General features: G+C 42.3%; 2 protein-coding genes across 4 annotated transcripts in view; one reads left to right on the plus strand and one right to left on the minus strand.

The window, feature by feature from the left end:
• ak5 (adenylate kinase 5) overlaps positions 1-23372 on the minus strand; it is a 63113-nt gene that overhangs the window by 28249 nt on the left and 11492 nt on the right. For all 3 annotated transcript variants that reach the window (XM_080777990.1, XM_080777991.1, XM_080777989.1), the window contains 5 exons: positions 22434-22547; positions 14859-15050; positions 8875-8965; positions 3842-3918; positions 676-721 (listed from right to left, as the gene is read on the minus strand). In XM_080777990.1, the coding sequence (XP_080634116.1) occupies positions 676-721; positions 3842-3918; positions 8875-8965; positions 14859-15050; positions 22434-22547 (520 nt within the window). The remainder of the gene's footprint in view (positions 1-675; positions 722-3841; positions 3919-8874; positions 8966-14858; positions 15051-22433; positions 22548-23372) is intronic.
• Positions 7441-7983, plus strand: LOC308325341 (receptor expression-enhancing protein 6-like; the record flags this gene model as incomplete). Its single annotated transcript, XM_080777827.1, has 1 exon — positions 7441-7983. The coding sequence occupies one exon, from the start codon at positions 7441-7443 to the stop codon at positions 7981-7983; it is 543 nt and encodes a 180-aa protein (XP_080633953.1).

A 23372-nucleotide genomic window follows, 5' to 3' on the forward strand; every position in this document is an offset into this window, starting at 1 on the left:
GGTCCCGTGTTCGATTCCCACCGGGGACACTATGTGCTGGGGGCGTGTTCTCTCCTCCATGGGACAGAGTGACCGGATGGGAACCGCAAGGTTCCCAGTTCGAACCCGGTCTCCTCCAGAGTTGGTGTCCTTGAGCAAGACTCTGGTGCCTTGCATGGTTTCCTCCGGCATCGGTGTGTGAATGGGTAAATGTAATGCACAATCTCTGTAAAGTGCCTTGGATAAAGCCACTATATAAATGCACCATTACCATTTACCCTACCTAGGTGGGATTTGCGAAAGGGCCTTTCTGTGTGGAGTTTGTATGTTCTCTCTTTGTCCCCCTAGGGTACGTACCCTCCCCCTGGTCAGCTGGGCTGCCTGATGGAGGGGAAATTAACTGGTTGAAATAACGTGTTCCTTCCACGGAATACACGCGCTACATCCTACCGGGGAAACTCCTCCCTGTCATGTGATGAGAATAAACTCAGTTTATTCTTATTACAGGATAAGCAGGATTACAGCTTAGACATTTGGCTTGCAGTTGAAAAAAATGCGTTACAAAATCGTGGGATAAAAAGAAAGGAAGCATTGTCGAAGTTGAGGAAGCAGGTTGTTGCTGTTTTAATCTGTTGGAAAACTGATGTTATTCAGGGTTTCACTAGGGGAGGGAGGAAATAAAACTAATGTTCTTACTTTGTACAGCTCCTTCGACATAATCGATTTCTTCCTTGTCTTCTCCCTGCACAAAGGAGAGAGAGAGAGACAGAGAGAGACAAAGCGAAAGCGGGAGAGATTGACATAAATTGAGAGGGTATGAGTGAATCCTGTGCAAACCCCCAATTTCCCCGCAGCAAACAGAGCATAAGCTAAGACTTGGAAAGAGAGAGATCATTTTGCCATGGATAAATATAGGAAATGTTGACTGTTCAAAATGATGAGCTTGTTGAGTTTAGCTGTGGAGGTATGAATGCTACTGTTCCTCGTTTCTGAACAAAAATAATGTCCATGTAATTTCGCGAGACATGGCCAAAGTATTTTCGGGGGTCCCCAGCCAAAAACGTTGAGAATCCCTGTCCTAGGGGACACAGGGAGAATATGCAAACTCAACACAGAAAGACCCTTTCGCCAACCCATAGGGTATGGGCGCTGATGATGCGGAGGAGAGAACATGTCCCCAGCACCCACAGTGTCCCCACCACAAATCATTCCCACATAAAACGGTCCAGAAATTAGCTAATGACACATGAACCTGACATTAACAGCCACGTACGTGCAGGTGTCTCAGTGACACTGCTCTGATGACACATACATTTAGACCAGGCTTATATCAGGCTCCTGTGATGATGACACACCTGTTTGAACTAACTAGCACCAGATGTCTCCGTCAAATTATTACATTTAGACCTCACTGCTGCGGGTATTAACTGTCAGTCAATACAAAATGTGTCTGGTGTCATTTCTCTCGTGGGCTTGAACATATTTGCACAGAAAAAATCTCAGCAACAGAACATCCTCTCCTTCTGTCTGACTGATCAGGTTTTCCACTGAGATAGAATAAAGCCTTTTTTCTTTGGGGAAATCATCGAATTCAGTGGTTTTCAACCAGTGGTCCGGGGACCACCAGTGGTCCTTGAGGAGGTTCCAGGTGGACCCCACATAAATGATGGACAGTTTTGCTACCAAATGAATCCTTATAGATCTTTAACTCTTGAGAGTGTAAAATCAGAGCAAACGAAACCCTTATGGGTCCGCTTGGTTCCATTTTACGCTCTCAAGAGTTACATTATTGTTAAACATGTGCATTAGAGAACACAATTAGATAATGTAAAATGATTATTTTGATCGATTACCTGTTATCTCTCCTATAGTACAACATCAATACAGCATTGAATTGTGGGGGAAAAAATCCAACAATAGCAAAATATTCTTTAGGTTTGGGTTGGAGAGGCTAATGGTGGTCCGTGGCTCAAATGCCGAATAAAGAATGGGCCTGAAATGAAAAGGTTGAAAACCACTGATCTAAATAAGAAAAAGTGCTAATCGGAGCACAGGTCGGATAGATTTCTTCCCCTTTCACGGCAATCTGTCATGATTTCGACCTGGCCTAGACAGTAAGCAAATAAACAAATAACCAGCAAACAAAGAAAACCACGCGAGAATGTCTAGAATTTATATCGGTGCCAAAGTCACAGTACTGTCGGGTCAAACAGAACAGCATGATAGCTTTCTTTCTCATTAACGAGGCAAGCAGGAGACATCCTTTCCCCCAGTGCATGAAGAAAGAAGTATTGCAGGGGCATAGACTCAAATAGAAAAGGAACAAATAATCCTTCTGGCTTGTTTCTATGTCTGAAGGAGTGTTAAAGATAAAGTAATCTCACTACCCAGGTACACTCCACACATTGACCAGTGATGTTGACATCAATTATGTATTGACCATTGGTACTTAAATCTTATGCGTTATCGGTGAACTTCATTAATGTTCATTAGTGAACGGAACACTAATGAACACTAGTACATTTACTTTGAGTATCTGTAGTTTACTTGAGTATTCGTATTTTCTTCCCTTCATAGAAACGTAGTAAAGTCAAAAGTACCGGTATCTTTGAAATGTAGTGCAGTGGAAGTCATAAGTATCCAAAATTACAAATACTCAAGTAAAGTACAAAAATGTATTGTAGTAAAGTAAATCTGAATCTACTTCATAAGTATATGTACTTATGAGAGAAGAAAGGGGTCAAATTAATTTGCTACACAAAGTTTATAAAAATAAACTAAATATGGATCATGTAATGAAAGAAGGAAAGGAAATTTAAGCGGTGAGATTTTGTCTCTAGGGTCATAGACTACAGCTGGCAAGTCTGGCCAGTGATAAGCTGATTGAAAATACCATGATAAGGACAAATAACAGCAGACCCCAAGGGTCCAGGGTCCAATTTGGCCTAGAAGTCTATTGAAGTGTACAGAATTGATGCTCGTCCACATGTTCACTGTCTAATGCCCCCTCATCCCCCATCTAACATTACACAATTTATCTGTGTCTCTGCAAATGTCCCTAATATGATTCATCAGGCATTTGAAATGGCTTCACTTTGTCATCTTATAAAAGGCTATTTGGATATTTACATTGATTTGTGCTAGTCGTTTTTGCAAATATGAAAGGGACAAAGGAAATGATTTGCTTTGCTGTGGTAATGCAAGGCAATAATAGCCAGTTAGAATCTGATTGCTGTAATGGCCACAGGCAACAGTATGTCAGTGTGACCAGTTAATCAGATCATTGTCGTCATGCCATAAAATCGTTAGGAAGGTGATTTGAACCTCTGGGTTTTTTTCTGTTGAAGAACATTTGTGCTTATGTTCTATATTTCTACATTTCTGTGATTGGTTTGTTTTTAAATGAATGCCTTACAGAATTGTAATCCCTGCCACCTCTTCTCCCATCATCCACAAACTACTGGCTTGTGTGTGTGTGTGTGTGTGTGTGTGTGTGTGTGTGTGTGTGTGTGTGTGTGTGTGTGTGTGTGTGTGTGTGTGTGTGTGTGTGTGTGTGTGTGTGTGTGTGTGTGTGTGTGTGTGTGTGTGTGTTGGGGGCTAATTTAGCTAAACTCACAACCCAACCCACAGGGCAGATCAGTGCCACACTTCTTGTGCAAGTATCCTATAGGCTATCCCTATATAAGGTAAATCCCAGAATAGTTTTAAAGCAACAATACAATGTCACCAACATGACTTCTGAGATCCACATGGTAGCCCACACTGTGTCCCCTGTCACTAACAATCTCCAGTCAATTGCCACAGAAAAGTATATTGTGGCCTGCAGGAATTGATATGTCATTAATAAATAACCCAGTCTTACCTGTTCATCATACTTGCAAGTGACATCTGCATTACTGCTGGTCTCCCCCGGCAGACTCAGATCCAGTTCACTGGGCCCTTCGGACAGGGAGAGACAGAACAACGCTGAATACAAGTGTTTGGAACTTGAATTCAAGTGACTGGGAACGCACTGTACTCTGACTCTCAGCACTAATCAGACTCTTTTTCTATAAAAAATACCAGACCTTATTCTATTCAGCATTTTTCCAGGGAGCAACATGTTTAGATGTTTTACTCCTCAGGTGTTTGTGTTAATTTGTATTCATATTCCAGTCATTTTGTGCCTTGTTTATTGGAGATTCTTTATAAATGTACTGTACAGTTCTGGTTTAATTTGACAGATAACTACACATACAGTATATAAAACGACCAAACTGCCAGCAGTTCATAATGAAGTAGAGATGGTAGCTTTACTTGGGTGTTTAATCAAAGCAACACAGAGAGCAGACAGAAAGATCACATTTCCGCAAAATCCCAACCTTCTCCCAGTATAGCCGTTATCCCAAGTCCCAATATCCTCACACGTACAGTATTGTTCTTTCACCGCCTAATGGCAGGTGTTTGGAATGGTACTGACAACCACGCCTGCCTGTTCCCCTGACAGTGAGGAGTTACATTCATCTCTCCACTGAGTGTGAATAGGTGAACTGGACATTGTAAAGCATTTTGGATAAAAGACACTAGAACTGCAGACCATAAACAGCCTTAAAGCAGAGCAGATGTTGCAGCTTGGTTTTTGAGACTGAGGAGGTGGTAGAGGGGCTGGAAGATGTATGTTAGTATATTTAGCTTGAAGAGAGGCTAAAAGTCTAAAGAACAGGTTAAACATAGGTAATTAAAGACGACGCTAGGATTGTAATCACTGTGTTTGTGTCCTCCTCTGTGGTGATAAATTGCAGCCAGACAAATTAAGGTAAAACCTAGTGCACACTGCACAGGTATATTATGCATGTATGGTATATTACCGTATGTCACTCTCCCAACCACGGAAAGAAAAAGTTAAATACAGAAAAACAGAATTAAAACACGAAATGAACAAGCAAAAATTACAGGCTGGCCAGATGAAGTCTGAGATCCACCGCATGTTATTGCTATTTCCTATGCCCAGCTTTGAGTGTTTGTGTAAACACAAACATTGATGACAAAAGTGTGTAAACATAAACATTGAAGACAAAAGTGTGTTAAGTTGATCTGGCCTCTATCGGACTCTCTCTGATTCATCCAGGGATGTCTGTCTTAGTGGGCAATTTATGTTGGTTGAAATTAGGTGATATTCTGGACCAGATCTGACTAGTCTTGGTTTGACTTGATTTGGCCCCAATAGAGACGTTCAGGTCCTGACCGTGTTTTCTGGGTTGAAGACAAAAGTGAGGATGCAAATTGTGATTGGCAGGAATGAGATGATGTATGATGATAACTTTACAGTGATTTCTTTTTATAGAATTGCACTGTCAAACATCAATGAAGACTTACTTAGACTTAGTTCCTCCCGTTCCTATTGGAATATTGGGCGACGAGTCCTCTCCATTTATTCCGGTCACTGGCGACCCTTCTTGCTCCGTGCCAGCTGACACCCATCTCACTTAGGTCTTCCTTCGCTGTCTGTCTCCATGTCTTCTTTGGCCTCCCTCTCTTCCTCTTTCCACCTTCTGGCATCCAGTCCATTGCCACACTTGCCGGTCTCTCTCTTGGCAGTCGGAGTACGTGTCCAGCCATTCTCCTTCTCCTTTCATCGATGATGACCGACAGTGGTGCTACGCCTGCCCTTCTCATCACCTCCTCATTGGTGATGTGGTCTCTCCATGGGATCCTCCTGATGGATCTGAGGCATCTTCGGTGGAAGACATCCAACTTGTTGGTGGTGTTGTCCACGGGTGTCTTCGTCCACGTCTCACAGGCGTAGGTCGCTGTTGGGATGACCACTGACATATAGAGGCTAGCTTGGTGGCCGTAGAGATGGTTTTAGACGACCAAATGTTGCGGAGACGCTGAAACACTCCTGCGGCTTTGCCAACTCGGTTGTTGACGTCTTTCTCCACGTCTCCTGTGTTCGAGATGTTACTTCCAAGGTATGTGAAGTTGTCAACGTACTCTATGTCATGTAGGCCTATAGTGAGTGGTGGAAGGTGTTGGTATTGTCCAATGGTCATGGCCTTTGTCTTTTCTTGGCTTATCCGTAAACCGACCTTATCTTATGGAGACTGTTGGTCAACTCTTGGAGTGCAGGCTGGGTATGACTTAACAGAGCCAAGTCGTCCGCAAAGTCCAGATCGGCTAGTCTGCCCCCTCCCCACTTGATACCGAAGTTTTTCCCGGTGACGGACTTCCTCATCACAAAGTAAATTGTAATGATGAAGAGCAGCGGTGACAGAATGCAACCCTGTCTTACACCGGTCACGATTTCAAAGTCATCGGTTGAGCCGTTGTTGGTTTTGACTCTGCAAGTGGAGTTGTGGTACAGGGACAATGAAGCCACCTGACATAATTACAAAAACATCTAAGAAACATTTAGAAGGAGGGAAAACACAGGTTAGAACCTGTAATGCTTTATACATATGTATGTAAAACTGAGGTTTAATGCCTAATTGCTAAGTGTATTGTAGGATTAGGTTATGTCACAGAGCAAAATTAATGTTGTCAATTTCCTGTGAGGTATTACAGTTTGTTAAAACGTATCTATAACCTCAGCAAAATGCAGTATGGGAAATCTCTCATTTAATTATGGTTGCATGAAAATAGTTTTTTTAATTAATTGGCAATTTAGCTGGCAGGGATTGCTTCTGCATTGCTTAATGTAGCTCATGAAGTTTATGAATGGATTGGACTAATGCCAGAAGTATTCATGCCAAACCCTAAATGTTCTGCATAATGTAACTTTATTTACATATTTAACTACGGTTACTGTCGACTAATGGGTAATCATATTTTTCTTATTACTTGCGCAAGCACTTTTCAATCTGAAATCTGATAGCACCACACGCTACAGGATAATCTGGCCCGATTATTTTATCCGATTATTTTATACAGCACACACTACACGTTAACTCGGGCGCACCTCAAACTGAAGGATTCTCGGCCCCGAGGGAGTGGAGAGGAGAGGGGAGGGGATGCCTGATTTGCCTGGTGGGTGGTGATCCACCTGTCCTGAACTGAAGCCGCACCCACAGCTGTATGATAAAGGGGGAGGGGTTAGGGGAGGGGCTGATAGCGTGGTGTCACTATATATTACTGTTTATTTCATTGGCCCGTTTGACTGTCAAGGGTTCAGCCTCCAGGAAGAAACCCATAGTAATGGCATAGTAATGATGTCATAGACTACTGATGTCATGATGTCTGGCCTCCAAGCACTCAGACATAATGGGTACCGCACTGAATTCATAATCTCAGCTCACCTATCCATTGTCCCGCCATATTTGAGCAATACTTACATCATGGATATGACGCCATAGAAATGACATGAAAGCTACACATTATAATTAGACCCTGCCTTGCACATTTAGCCAGTGTTTACTGAGTTGGAAGACTGAAGCATTGATCTTGAAGAGTTAATTGTTACCACAGGCTTGACGAGGACCTAAGATGAAGAAACTGAAAGACTTCTACGACGCATTACTGAACGAGAATAACATAGTGACAACTCTGTTGTCGAAGATAGAGCAGAAAACAGGGATTCAGAAACGGATTAGTGCAGCGGTTATTTTGGTTGTCATCGGGCTGTACCTTCTGTGCGGGAATTTAGCCTCCTTTCTCTGCAACCTAATTGGCTTTGTCTATCCAGCCCGTTTCTCCATCAAGGCCATTGAGAGCACCAAGAAGGATGACGCCAATCAGTTGTTGACCTACTGGGCGGTCTATAGCTTCTTCAACGTTTTTGAGAGCTTGATGGACTGCTCCTGGGTCACCTTCTACTATGCTGGCAAGTGTGTGTTCCTGCTGTGGTGCATGGCTCCAGTGTCATGGAATGGCTCTACGGTTTTATACAAGAGTGTGATCCGACCTCTCTTCCTGATGCATGAGGGCATCATGGGTGGCCTGAGTGTAAAGGTCTTGGACATGGCAGACACTGTCCATAACGAGGCTGCTGATCTGACCGACTATGACAACAAGGTCCTTGAAGAGTGATGGACAGATGGATGTGTGAGTGTGTGTGATGGACAGACACAGACCACTGTTACAGACTCGGTAAAACAAGAAAATGTTGAATGTGTAATGGGTCACACAGTCGTGGATCTTTGACACACATAATATGAAAAAAATAATTAATTTTTGTTCCATATTATTTCATTTTGTTTTTTCAAGAAGAGATTTTTTCTATGTAGTCTTGTCAGTGCTGCCCCTCAATCCCCAAATGGGAGGAAGTGCTGCCCTAACCCCTTAGGGAGTCAGCGACACAGATTGCCCCTGTCACCAGCTTCCATCGAGAACACAGTCAATGGGCTATAGTGAGCACACAAGTCACACACCATTTTGGAAAGAACTTGGGACCCTTCCTTATTTCCCTCACAGGTGTTACCGCCTGATACTAATGAAGGCTTGATCTGTTTCATTCTGGTCAGACTCGGGGTGCTGCTATTGTGCGTGTTGGCTCACTCGAAACACTGCAGTGTGGAACCATTTGTACACTCTCAGAGGGTCCTTGAAATTAAGTTAATTAATTAAGTTTGAGAACCACTGCACACTAAATGGAACAGATCGCCTTAGTTAGTATCATCGGTAACACCTGTGAAGGAAGTTGGGAAGCGGCCTGGAAGTAGGAAGAGTTATAACAATGTGCATATAGCACATTGTTATCATTTGGACCCTCGGCCAAAGCCAGATGCCCCGATGAGGATTCAAACCCCTAGTCTCTGTGGTGGTGGATGGAAACTTTACCCCTGCGCCAACCAAGCGCTCCTTTTTTGTAGTGTCTTTTTTCAACTCAATTATGAAGGAATAAAACTGAAAAAATAAACGTTAGATAGTATGAGCATTCTTTTTGTTGATTTAAAATGTACCGAGTACCGACTGACTCACCAGCAACAGGCTCTTTGGAGGGAAACAACTTGTTATCCAAAGTCGTGCTGATATCACAGAAGACCTCCTCTTCATCGCGGTCGGCATCCAGCTGAGATGGATGGAAAATGCTTGGTGTTATTCATTTATATATTACGTGCAATTCTATAGTTTTTTCGCAGCCTCTCTCAAATGTAGTACTACAAGAGTTTTGACAAGATTTTGGAAAGATATTTAGAAGTCTTTTTGTAGTCTTTTAAAAATCTGTGTAATAAGTGTATCGGAGGCTTAAGTAAAAATGAACCCTTATAGATCCACTTTTACACTGAGGAATCTCTTTACACCCTTGGCCCAAATTTATTACCTAGGAAATGACAATACAATTAGGCCTACTATACATAGCAGAGGTACCTGTACAAGGACTCAGTTTAAAAGTGGATCTTTAACACACTTTCAGGGCTTTAAATTGTTTAATCCAACGATCAGCTCTGCTTAATACGTGAAAACCGCTATTTGTTTAATGCGTTTAATTCGCCGTTTTAAAATAATTAAAAATAAATAGCGGATTTGACCTGGTGACGAGGCCGTCACGTTATGATGACGAAACCGGAAATCATACTTCCGGTCTGGTCTACAGGGCTTCAGGGGGAATGAGCTCAATGCAAGTGAACGGGGGACTTGTTTGGGCTGCAATGCGCTGTGCAGGCTGTGTTCATTTTGCATTGTCATGGCGCCTGTTTCTTCTCATAAAAAACAAACCATCGGACTATATTCCGCCTGATTTTCATCAATCAAATCGGCAAATACTTCGGCATATGCTCCAAAGGTAATAAGACAATCTAGGCAGCATAGAATATTGGATTAAATAGCGGGGAATGCGGGTTATGCAGTAGAACTGTTAATGGTCCACTTTGCTGTGTATTTGTTGTCTTTTCCCCTCTGCAATAAAAGACCATTCTAGGATTATAGAAACATTGTCAGTGCACCGAAGCACTTGGCCATAACAGCAATTAATTATATCGGATATCGATATAATTAATTGCTATTATGGCCAATAACCGATATAATGCATTATACACCTGACCACTGACACCCCCATGTAAATGTGGTGACCCCAGTCTGCTCCTTCTATTGTAATGCGTAAAACCTAAATTTTTCTGTTGGATAAAGACACTCAAAGAGAGGTTATTTTTCAGCCTTTGATAATGCCAGATTCATTAGTTTCACGCCTCAGTCGAGTGGGCTCATAATTTTCCTCTTTCAATCAATCAGCCTCCGATGCTCTTGGCACTGAGTACTGTCTGTGGGGAGTTTAGCTATAGTTGAATGAAACGGACCCCTCATCCTCCATAATCCCCAGACTTCAGTGTTCTCATCAATGTCGGCCCTTAGAAACCTCCTCGCCAATGACAACCGTGGATAATGGGGCAACTGCAGGCGCATGGTTCGTGTATACCACGAGGTTGACAGCCGATAATTACTCTCACTCCTTCCCAGCGGTGTACCATTCTTCATGCATGTCATGGTTACTCGACTGGGTTACTTTCTTGACAAATGAGGCCAAAATAAATCAGGAGTGTTAGCCATGGTGATGTGGTGGTGGGGTGTGTGTGAGTGGAGTGCATTTAACCACATGAATTCCTATAGCGTCCCTGTTCTGGACATGTCATCATCATCGCCATGCTAGCTTGTGGTGGACATTTTTGTCAAAAGTAATTTTTTGCCATAGACATACAAAATGAGTGCAAATAATATTATTAAACACATAAAGAGCTACCCCTGAATGACAATAACAGGTCTGTAACTCTGAGTGTTAAAATGGAACCAAATGGACACTTGCGGGCCATTTTTACACTCTCAGAGTTAAGGGGGTCCTTGCAAATAAAATATTTGATTAACGGGACTCTAATGTGCCATAGTGTCATAGTAAATCAAAAAAGAACACCACGGACAAGAACAAGTCTTTCCACGGACACATTTGTCCGTGTTCCCTGGTCATCAGACGCGAACGTTCTGCGAAAGCAGCCTATCTACACGCTCAACGCATCGAGTTAGTAGATATTGTAAAGATTTTGTATAGAGTGACAAAAGGAAGTATGGGTGGTTAGGATTGCCCATCACCAGCATTTTCTCTCAGTCTGTTACTATGGTAACAAGTTATAGAAAATAGGGATTGTTGTTGGAGTCCCTAACCATCAGGGGCTGGCAAGGCAACCTATTGATAACGGTTAACCTTGAAGGGGGATATTATTCCGTTTTAGGGAAATTCTGATTGTCCTATAGATGGGTTTCTTGTTTACAAACATTTTTGTCTGTACACGCATGTGCCGGTTTCATGTAATCAATTCTTCCTTCACCGTCTAAGATCCTTCGGTGCTAGTAGACGGATTCTTCTTTTGTTTTTCACTTCTGTTATGAGTGTTCTTCAGTACTGTAGTACCACCTGGTAGTTTGTCTGCAGCCCTAAAGTCACAACTGCTGCAACAACTGAACATTTGTTCAAAGATTGTTGGACAACCACTTCAGAAACTTTATACATCCATGTATGATAACAGCATCCTAAGCCGGTTAGCAAGGAAGCATGTGTTGTATGGAGAATATAGGTTGCTACCTTCAGGAAGGAGATATGGTGTACCAGCATACAATAAGGTCAGACTAAAGGGGTCCTTTGTCCACCTTGAGGCTTAATCAGGAGTTGTAGTAGCCACGGGGTAATCTAAGCGGTGGATATTGCTCTTGTCTTCATGTCTTTATGTATGTAAATTGTCTTGTTCTTTGTGTTATGTCAAATGTGTGTATATGTTCTGCATACTTGGCTGCTGGGTCGCAAGACACATTTCAGTGTGAACTGACAATAAAGTACCATATCATATCATATACTGTATCCACGTATAAATTCCCAACAGATCCCCAAACCTCTTGTTTTGGGATATGCTGGTTTCAGTTCAGTCAACCTCCTCTAAATTAAGTTTTATGGGGATTCAGCTGTGCAATCAAGCAGCCGTGAATCGTGATCATACAGGGAGCGCTCCCTCTGCAAATGGAGGTAGAGTTTGGGGGACAAATGCTTTGAGAATCGTTATTATTGTTTACACACAAGTTGACACAACATATTATTTCAAGAGCGAGATATCACAGTAAACATCCACCCTAAACCTTCCTCTTCCACAGTGGGAAGAAAACAGAATCTGAAAATTTGAGTACTGTGACCACTTTTACATTGCATCTAGTCGGTTTCTTTTGCCCCCGACCTGCACGCGCATGCAGGTTCTTATCAGTGTGACGTTGTCCTGGAAAGTGGAAATGCATCTATAGAGTCAGACAAATGCCTTTTTATGTCTCTGCATACAATTTACATGTTACATTAAGAGTTGATCTAAGCGTAGTTTAGTTCGAGGGGATCAAACTTACTGTACACAGCGGGTCTCTCAAAGCTACATATGGCTACATATGGCCCTATATTTTAGATCATCTATGGCGCATGGTCTAAATAAAGCGCTTGGTCCCACTCCAATTTTCCTATAGCTATAGGCCTACAGTGCATAATCTGGCTGCAAATATGGTGCAAATGGATGTACATGAGTCTCTGAATTAGTCATGGGTGTTTTTACATAAATTATACCTATTATATTTATCTCCAGTATGATCGATCCCCTGGTCGTTAATAAACATGTAGGTTTTCTCTGTGCTTCCGTGTTGTTGTTTTATCTTCCACTCTCGGTTCTCTAGTTTATTGTCCATTTTAAAATATCATGTCTGGCCAAAAATGGAGATAACAAAAGGGCGTGAATATGGGGACAAACATGCGATCATGTGATCTCATGTTTCTCTGTGAGACTGAGGGTTAAATGCTGACTCATATGTTAGTGAAGAGCGCCATCTAGCGTAAAAACTACAAACACACAACGGGCGATAAAAAACGGCTTTGGCGGTATGGGCTTTGGATTGACAGATGACAATTGACTAAAGGATAAGTGAAATCTTGACATAATGAACTGTATTATTTGTACAGTACATTACTTGTAAGGCCATTTCATATTTCAACGTTCAGTCTCAATAAGTGAGCTATTACCTTATATACTGTATGACCGCTCTGTAATTTGTCAGAAATGGACATATTAATTATAATTCAATTGAAGACAATACTCTCACAGTATTTAAACATTGGCTCAACAAAAATGCTTAAATTGGGGAGTTGTTTTTTCTTTCAATCTTGTTTAAGAACTGTCCAAGAGTACAATGCAAATGTCATCTGTAAAAGCATTGCTTTTCAGAGTGCTTCAGAATTTGTTCACATCGATTTTTTGCGGTGAATTCAAGTGATGTGTGATTACAGAGACAATTTGACAAGCAGGGATTTCTCCTGAGGAAATGTTACAATTTAGTTAAGAAGCAGCCTTGCTAGAGGAATATGAAAACTTAAGTGGAACAACGCAGACACAGCAGATAAGCTTTCATGTGGTCAAATTACTCAGGGAGAATGAGCATAATGGAGAAAAGTGGCCATGTTAAAGACTAACACCAATGACCCCAACATCATTGTGGCAGGCTTAAATCACCATTTTTGTACTGAAACTCTTTTCAGACTACATCTACAGTATAACCACCAATCATTTCGGTATATTACAAATATTAATAGTCTCAGTTCTTCTAACCAGGCAACCATTTGACGTTTCCTGTCAATACATTTAGAATAACTGACTACAGTCTGGTATGATGAAGAACTCATAGACTGAAGTATCAGATATTCACCATTTGAGATGAGTAGCAGAAAGCAAATAGAGGTAAATTCTGAAAATGCATGTGCAACCATGCACCCGCTGAGGCAGAGATGGCATACTAACCTGTGTGTGTGTGTGTGTGTGTGTGTGTGTGTGGGGGGGGGGGGTGAAGAACAGAGGACTACATGCCGCTAAGCCATGGATATGACACACCATCACATTGGAATTCACTGTTATGTACCTCGTGAGCAATTTCACTTTCACACTAATCTAGCATCAACAACAGGCCATAAGACGCAGAGAGGGAATAGAAGGACATCAGCCGCAAGCGACATCAGAACTTGTAATCAAAGTAAACAACGGGAGTTGACATCTGAGGTTCAGCTGACCACATTTTGTTTAATGTTAATTTGAATCCCTATCGGGTGCTTGCAGGATAGGTTGTTTAAATGTTGCCCTATGATGTTGGACCAGACTGTTAACATGTGGACCAGACTGTTAAACCATGTGGGAGAGAAGGACCCAAATGCAGATGAGGGAGGGAGAGCATAAAAATGGCAGCAGATCCAAAACATACAGGTCAGGTTCTGGAGACGGAACTCCACCTTGGAACAGAAACAGAACCTAACCTACTGTACAATGGAACTTAGCAAATAGCACTAGAGAATCAGTATGTTAGACTGTTACTTTTAATTCTGTTTGATGTTGTTCTGTAGTCAGTGCTGACCCCGAAAGTACTGAAGAATCAATGTGACTACCAAACTCAGAATGTACAAATGGCTTCTAGGCATAGCCAATCTAGGCGGTCGCCTAAGGCGCCACCTGCAGGGTGCATTATGTGGGGTGCAACCACTCCCTTACGGAGCTATGTGTGTGGGTGTCTGGGTGGGTATGAGCACAGCATGGTTGTTTTTCACCACCTGTGCGCAACCTAACACACACACAAACACACACGCACATATTAACTGTATATATGATGCTTTCGTGTGTGCCAGTACAGTACAGTGACAGTACAGTACAGTAGAGGGACCGCCACACGGTAACTCTGTCATTTCTCAACCGTTTCGGACGCGGGGCGGCACACCAGAACCGGCCCGGGTCCCTGGCCGTGTTCCTCGGGTCTGGAACCCCCCCCCCCCCCCCCCCCGGAAGCCCCACACGGAGTTGCACCACTCAATTCACACGGGTGTGATTTTTCATTATTATACATATAGCAGCAATTTTGTTCACGCCCATTCTCACACACACACACACACACACAGTAAGATGGTAACCATAGCCTACCGTGACAATTAGGCCCCTCTCCTGGAAGTATTTGACTAGGGAGATGGTGTTCTGTTTGAAGTTGGTCAGACGCCGCTCCGTGGCCTTGGGGTTGTCATCTGGTCGTCCCTGCTGCTCGGCGCGTTTCTCTAAACGTTCCTTCAAGCGGTGGTTGGCACAGGCCAGAAACACCACAAGGTCTGGAGTGCAGATCTAATATGGCAGGGAAATAGTAATGATGTTAAAAGGCACAACGCCACTGACCACCACGCATGTGTTATGTCTACAGGGCTAGGGTTTTCGGTGTACCAATGTGAGCAACTCAAGCAAGACTGAAGCCGCAATTGCAGGGTTAGATTTAGTTCACTTAAAGTGCAGGTTACTACCCAAAACCGTTACTTGCAAGTCCGTGATTTTTTTTGCCAAAAATGTACTACCTTCCCGTTGGATATCTGACTACTATACTTTTTAAAATTGAAAAAAATATAAATACACATTGCGTGGCTCAATCTCCAAATTCAGTAAAGTATGGCAACCTTTTCTGTCTCATGTTGACTGCCTTACACTCGTGCCCCTGATTGAACCTGAATAGCTGTCACCTGACTAGCCAACATGTCTTGTCTGGATGATGTTTGTGACCATGAACTTATTTGTATAATGACTATATTGGAGTTTTTTTGTGAGTGAGAAAACCCACTTCCTGGATGTGGTAAATCTATCGAACCCAACCTGGCAAAGAATCAAGATGCTATATCATTCAGATGTCACTCAAAACTGATGATGTGTTCAGTATATACAGTATATACAGTGTATATGTACAGACAGACAGACTTTGGTACTAAATGGGTGGGGGTTTCTACATAGGGAAATCTGATTAACAGAAAGTGCAGACAATCACAGGAGAATGGTCTCTGCATATAAGAAAGTTGGAAACTATGATTTGGAAACTATCCTTATCTGGATTCGCTGGTACTACACAGCTCCACCCTTCTGATAAACAAAAGAGTTCTTAGGACACCATGTGACCTAGGCCTGTTGCCCAAAAGACATAGCTGAACAAACCCAAGCCACTCGGTATGACGGAAAAGGACAACAGCAACACCACTGTCATTGCCTGACTGAGATATTATTTGCTATGCCCACTGGCTACTGACCTTAGATGTTCATGCTCCTACTTTTATGTAGTTCAGTCTAAAATGGGCAAACTTTAATCCCCGCCAAGGGAACATCTACATTACTATTCATCCTATGGGGTAATGTTTTTTTGTTTGTCTCCGCTTTGTATGCTTGATTAAGATTAGAAACATCGTGAGGAATGCTGACTCATGCAGGGCATTTTCATCTTGAGATATGCTCCCATCGTTTGGTCTCTTATAGTCGCATCTTGCAAATCATCGTTTCCGTTTCCATGGCTACCATTTGTCCGATGCAATATTATCATATCCATCATTATCATCGAAGGTATCTATAAATGTCTTTCCAGATCGGTTTTAGTCTAACATGGTAATTATTCTCAGAAAATTCTAGTGGCTGCAATGCTGCATAGCATTACGGCAATGATAGCATCTCTATAAAGGCCAGGAAGAGAGCTCAAAGTCTCATTATAGTGAAATGTAATATTTATTACGCAGCGCACACAAGCAAGCAGATGTTGACCTGTCCACAGAGGTGGGCGAGAAAGGATTCCTCTCCAATACCCTTTAGAAATGTGTGTTACTAATTTCACCCTCTCAAAAGAACAATAAGAAGCTCTCTCTGCGGTGCACTTTTAATCCAGTCAAAACATAGGTCAAAGCCTTCGCCAACTGGCCTACCCAGATCTGAGGAAGTGTCTGGTGGTTTGAGACGTTACCAAAGTAAACTTGCATTTGGGAGCGGCAATACTGGTGTGCAGAGTTTATATTGTTGAATAACTTTTTGATCCAGCCACCAGCCTGTTTATATCTATATTTTATAAATATAGATTAAATACATTTGAAATTGTTTCTGCATTGTTTTTTAATGTAATGTATGCACCATCCTCAACAACATAAATGCCATGTATGCACAAAACAAACCTGGAAATGTGATTCTAATAGCCTGACACGCCACGATGGATGGATTGGCAGACAAGACAGACAGACAGACTGACAAGAAGGCAGACATAAAGACAAGTAAACAGACAGATGCTATAGGTAGGCAATCATCCAGGTAGTCCATTAGCTAGCCAGCCAGCCATCCACAGAATCTAAACTAGATAAAGTGCCCCTCGGGGCACAGGTCTCCACCCACCAGGCCAGGTCAGGTTGTCGTCTCCTGGTGGCACTATAATAGGCCAATGTGAAAAGGGTGCCATTTCTTCTTACGCCTTTGTTGGCAATTGGATGGTTTTAGGCATTTTGTTCCAAAAAAATGTGTTTAGCAAAAATCCACCTGTTGGTGGCGCTGTAACAGGCCAATGTGAAAAAAGTGGGATATATTCCATAACTGTACACGGACAGTCGGACGGACACACACGCACAGACGGATGGAGTGCAAAACATACTCTCCCCAGCTCTAGCAGCCTTCTACAGTATAAGGGACTGAAGGGAAGATGAAGGAACAGCGGGTTCTTCATTGGAGGCATCTGTGCGTGATGTTCTGAAGTCCCCAGAGGCTGGCCCATACCAAATAGTTGCTGTGATGTTTTAAAGGGCAGAGCAGCAGCATGCATGGTGTGTAGAAGTCTAATGGATCCTGCAGGGCCACAAGATAACTGCTGCCAGCTGCTTGGAAGTGTGAACAGCACCACATAATAAGGTCTCAGTCAATCAATCAGTCAATCAGTTGGAGCTCCATTATATTCACTCTGTGAGAACCTTCAAGACCAACCAAACAGTCAGGCTTTTGTATTTGAGTGCAATCACTGCCACTTTTCATCACCATCTATCTGTCATTTCCCTTCATATTGCAGCGTATGCTCTGTCATTTTCTCTCTCTCTCTCTCTCTCTCATATACTGTGTGTGTGTATACACGCTGCTCGCATGAATGCAGACCAGCCTCTCGTCTTTAGCGTAAATAAAAATAAATGTTTTGCTACTCACCAAAACAAAGGCAGGTTGTGTCATTAGAAAGCCTAGTTTCCATAGTGGAAGCACTCTGAGCCCCCCACCACACGTATAAACGGTACTTTTTGGCCAAAATGGGATTTTGTTTCCACCCGGGAAAAAAACTACTTTTAGTTACTCCACTGCGCCTTCTAGCAATATTTCCCAGAGAATTGCCTCATAGAGAATATTTTTCTTCCGGTGAAATAAAATCCCTTTCTGGCCAAAAAGTACCGTTTATACGTCTGGTGGGGGGCTCAGAGTGGTCCCACTAAGGAATGTATAGGCTGACACAACCCGCCTTAGTTTTGGTGAGTAGCAAAAAACGTTCTTTTATTTACGCTAAAGACGAGAGGCTGGTCTGAACGCAACGCATTAGAGCTATGGACCAGAGCTGTGCATAATCCTAATCTGCTGCATTTGCAGAAGTAATGCATCTAAACTACAATGCTATGCCTGCAAGCATAAATGGTAAACTACCGGTATGCTGTTACATCCACCCCTACCTCTACCTGTCCGGACATACTGATATGCAGCCAGCCAAATGTATTACTGAACATTCACCCATAGCCCTTTAACAGTTGTCACCTAATTTATACATACTTCTCCCTATTGGCTATGAGGTGAGCAACAAATCAAGCACAAATCATGTGAGTCTGAATGAGCTATGTCTAAAGTGGTTACCCTGGACACAGTTGTAAACACAACAAAATATGATTGCTACCTTCCTTTAAGGATTCACCTCCAGTAAACTTCCTCATGCCTGAAGCCTGCAGGTTCCATTTCTACAGAAACCTGACAACCCATCTTCACATGGCAATTCTCAACAGGAATCAAATTATTGCTTAATTTGAAATTGCATTTAACAAAATGTGAGAGATATAGCCCAAGCTCACTGAATGTTGAAATTGTATTAGGACCCTTGTTAATCCTTTGACAGGGAATATGTTTCCCCCATGCTTGTGATCTCATAGAAACTGGTACATTAGGCTGTGGGTCAGATAGTCCCCTTGGTTCTTCCCCCTAGACAGCAAAATCCTCTGTTAATTTAGCTCTGGGTTTGTATTTGTTAAAAGAAATCACACCTGTGTGAAGTGAGGGGCGCTCTTATCATTATACATGATCGCACATTGATTGATTTTGATTGATAATTTTCTTTGACAATAAGATGCAAACAGTACAGGGTACAGTCAAGCACATCATCTCTTGAACAACTGAATTTATGTGATTGGTTAGCCGATTTGCTCGTCTACATATGACGTGGATTTTCCCTTCATTGTCAATGGCATTTAATGTTTGTGTTGCCACAAATTTACATCATATTTGAGGCACATATATGACCTAATTTCTCCTTTCATTGTCAATGGCAAATAATGACGTGACGGGACAAAATAAATAGTAGGGGCTAGCGCCCCTCCAAAAAGATAGAAATATTATTTTTTTAATGAAATTGAATTTATATAGAGATAAATGTTTAACTTAAATTTAACACTCAGGAGTTTGCTGTGTATTTGTGGATGCTCTGTGCAGCGAGAGTGGAAAGGTACATCTAATCACATCTAATCTCTTTAGTGTTCAAAATGACTGGAATCACTGATAATCACCATAGTAATGGCTCAAACGTTTGGTGGGTGTGTGATTGTGTGCATGCAGCAAAATCCTCAGCCATAATTCAACTGCTGAATTCAAGTGCAATAAAGTCTGTTTTTACATTCGCTGAGCTAAATTAACTCATAAACTCATTCACCATTAAGTCAGAACTGACTTATTGACAGCTTGTAAATATACAAATATTGCATACATATCAAGTCAGACTCGGCCCTCAACAGTTCTACAACTCACCCACTGCGTAGTGCGTATTGTTCAATCAAATAATCACAGATTATATAGCCAATTTTTTGATATGATCACCTAAAATGCGCAAAATATAAACTTTAACTTCTTATTATGTCTAGACAAGAATTGGGGAGGAACTGGAACTGGAGGTCAGTAAAAGGTCAGCCTTCAAAATTTTAATATAGATCAATTTCCATCCTGTTCAATATTCAAAAACAGATAGCTCAGTATCTACAAATAATTTAAGTTTAGATCCTCCAGTGAATTAGCTCCTCCATGAAATGTAATGAATGTTATTAAATGTTATAACTAATATTTGTTTATCAAGCAAACTGTTTTAACTGTTTCCCCTCACTTTGAGTACCACTGACTGACTGACTGACTGACTGACTGACTGACTGACTGACTGCTTGCTTAAGCAAGCATATCTCTGTATATGTTGTCGGTATGTTTGTGACTGTGTGTCTGTAATTTGTGTGGAATAAGGAAGGAGGTGACATGATAGGAAGGAGAGATTGCCATTGCTGTCTTTTGGCACTAAAGCAGATAGACTCAATTCAGCGGCGCCATCAGATTGGACATGGCTCCTAGCATTACAGGAGTATTTACATCATGCTGTGGCTGAACAGATGATGAGATAGACAGTCAAATGAGCTTTTATTAAGTGTTAAAGGGAAATGGAAAGGGAGACCATTGTTAATTGTGTGCTTAGGGTCGTTGTCCTGTTAGGCAGTGGTGTATAGTAACTAAGTCTAGTACAATTTTGAGGTATTTTTACTTTCTTCACAATTTTCAGTAACATACCTTTACTTACAGCTCTACATCTCAGAGGAAAATATTGTACTTTTACTCCACTACAATTATATGGAAACTGTTACTGCATGGTTAATATGTACTGTAGATTTTGATTATTATTACAAAACACACTAACCACTTCAGCCCTATATGATATATTTCGGGCCATTTGAACATGGCAGATCCTTTGCCCCAGCCTGAGTTCAAGCCTGTTCAATCTTGGTTTCATTAGACCAGAACACTATGGGACGAACTCCCCTTTGCAATTAGAACGGCAGACTCACTCCCGTAATCTGAAGTTGTGCACCTCTTCAGACTCGCCTCTTCAGACTCCACCACCTTAGACACTTAGCACGCCGTAGCACTTGACTTGCCCTATATCCTTGACGACCTTGCAGGCTTATGCAAAGGTTAAAATGTAATTTGGATAGCATGTTATGCAGACAGATTCCAGGTCTTCAGAATAGAGAGCCCAGGACATGTGGAAGGGGAAGCCACAGACACGGCTAGTGTGAGAGCAGAAGTGGCGAAGAAACAAAAATCACACGTATGTGAAGTGAGGGGCGCCCAGTGTGGCTGCCACATGACATCACAGGGGGCATGCTTTCGGAGGGCTCGTGTTTTGGGATGTTTCCCCAAATTAATTTGAATAACGAAAAATCACACCTGTGTGAAGTGAGGGGCGCTAATATATTAAAGTCTAACTCATGTTGATTAGGTGATGTAATGGTGATGTAAAACAAACGGTGCCAACACAAACATTAAACGGCATTAACAATAAAGAGACAATATGACGTAAACGACACATTATGTCGTAAATTTTCCCTTCATTGTCAAAGCAAACTTTGAACTAAAGACAAACATTAATTAAACCTGTGTATAGGAGGGGCTATACACAGCCATCGACATTATTTAAAAGTCGATGGCTGCCACATGACATGCCAGATATTGGAGGGGTAGCGCCAACCAGCCAACCAACAGCCTTCCTAGAAATTTGTCTTGGAAATGTACTTGAGTAAGAGTAAGTATCAAAAAAATGGAATACTAAAGTACATTTACTCAGTTACTGTCCACCTCTGCTTAAGTAGTGTGTCAACAGGTCACCAAAACTGCCTTCTTCCAAAACGCCCTTCTTCCACCTTAAGAACATTGCTGACCATTTCTGCAGTGAAACACATATCCACGCACTCATTACATCCTGGCTCGATTACTGAAACAGTAGCCTGAAACTAGAGCTTTTCAATGACTGGGGCGGATGCAAACTAGCGTTGGAAACCGACGGCGTCTCCCTATTGGTTCTCCAACCTATGTGCCCGCCTATCAATAGTACACGGCAAAATATCAAGATCAAATGAACACATGAGGACTCCCTGGCCGTATTCCTGGGGGTCTGGATGTTCCAGCGACCCCCCCCAGGGACCCCCGGGGACCCCCACACGGTAACTCTGTCATTTCCTGACCGTTTTGGACGCAGGGCGGCTCGCCGTAACCGGGCCAGCCCCCTGGGCACGTTCCTGGATGTTCCGGGGACCCCCAGGGACCCCTCGGGGACCCCCACATGGTAACTCTGTCATTTCTCGACCGTTTTGGATGCGGGGCGGCCCGCCGGAACCAGGCCAGGAACCGGCCAGCACCCTGGCCGCGTTCCTGTGGGTCTGGAACCTCCACGGACCCCACGGGGACCCCCACACGGAGTTGCACCACTCACTTCACACGGGTGTGATTATTGGTTGACTATTTTACTTTTTGCTCCTTAACCATCATGTCTGCTCAGTTTCTTATCCCCTAATTGAATTCCAACACATTAATATTGGGCAGTGTTTTGTTTCATTTCCTCCAAATGAACTTACGTATGTAATTATGTAACAGAACCCTTTTATACTCTTGGCAGAAACTCACCTGGTCTTCAAAAGACAAGGCCTGTCCAACATCGCGGGGAAATCCATCTATGACAATTCCATCAACGTATGGGATCTTCATGATCTTCTGCTTTATCTCAGTGATGGTGGTCTCCTAGTAACACACAGTCAGGGCAAAATATGTCAACTTCCGATTTTGCCAACATACAATAATATGAGATTGTAAGACATTGCATTTAGGAGAACATCAGACATTAAAAATACTAGTTAGTTTGGTTGGTTCTTGCATAGACTTTGAGAGCTCATGCCCCGTGCACCGTTTGACCAAGAGTTGTGAGATATAGACTAGTACATGGGTCCCACTCCTCACAAGGAACACAGCTCTAGACTAGAGCAAACATGGCCAACTGGCAGCCCGGGGGCCACAAGGGGCCCCCACCTTGGATGTATTGTATTGTTTTTTTTGGTTGTCCAATGTATTCGTATTCATAAAGTTAACATAAGTTTAGCTTAATGCATTTGAAATTAAATTAAAAAGTTACTTTTCAGGATTCCAATAAAGCAATAAAAACTTCAGTTCCAATTCTAAAATAGCAAAAAAAGCCAATCTACAAGCTCAAAACATGTGGCGGTACGATGCGCTTTGAGCTTGTAAATCAGCAATTTTTGCTATTTTTGTGTGACGTAATAGAATAACAAAGTAGATAAGAGGTTTCTGCCTGTGTAACAAATTTGACAATATCGTTGTCGCCTTACCCCTTATCCCTAAACTATTATTATTATTATTTTATGTTTTTGTAAGGCTAAGAAGTGCACACACACATAGACGGGAGCGAAAACATTGTCTGATCATGGTGGCACTGTAAAGCCCAAACCATACCAAAGGGTCGGGTTTCCGATCCAGAAGAACACACAGAATTTGCCGGCCACTGCTACAGAGCTGACAATGAGGTTATATCTTCCCTTCTTCTCTGGAGTC

The sequence above is a fragment of the Protomyctophum bolini genome, assembly GCF_963924005.1.
Source record: "Protomyctophum bolini genome assembly, chromosome: 12".
In the NCBI taxonomy this organism is placed as follows: domain Eukaryota; kingdom Metazoa; phylum Chordata; class Actinopteri; order Myctophiformes; family Myctophidae; genus Protomyctophum; species Protomyctophum bolini.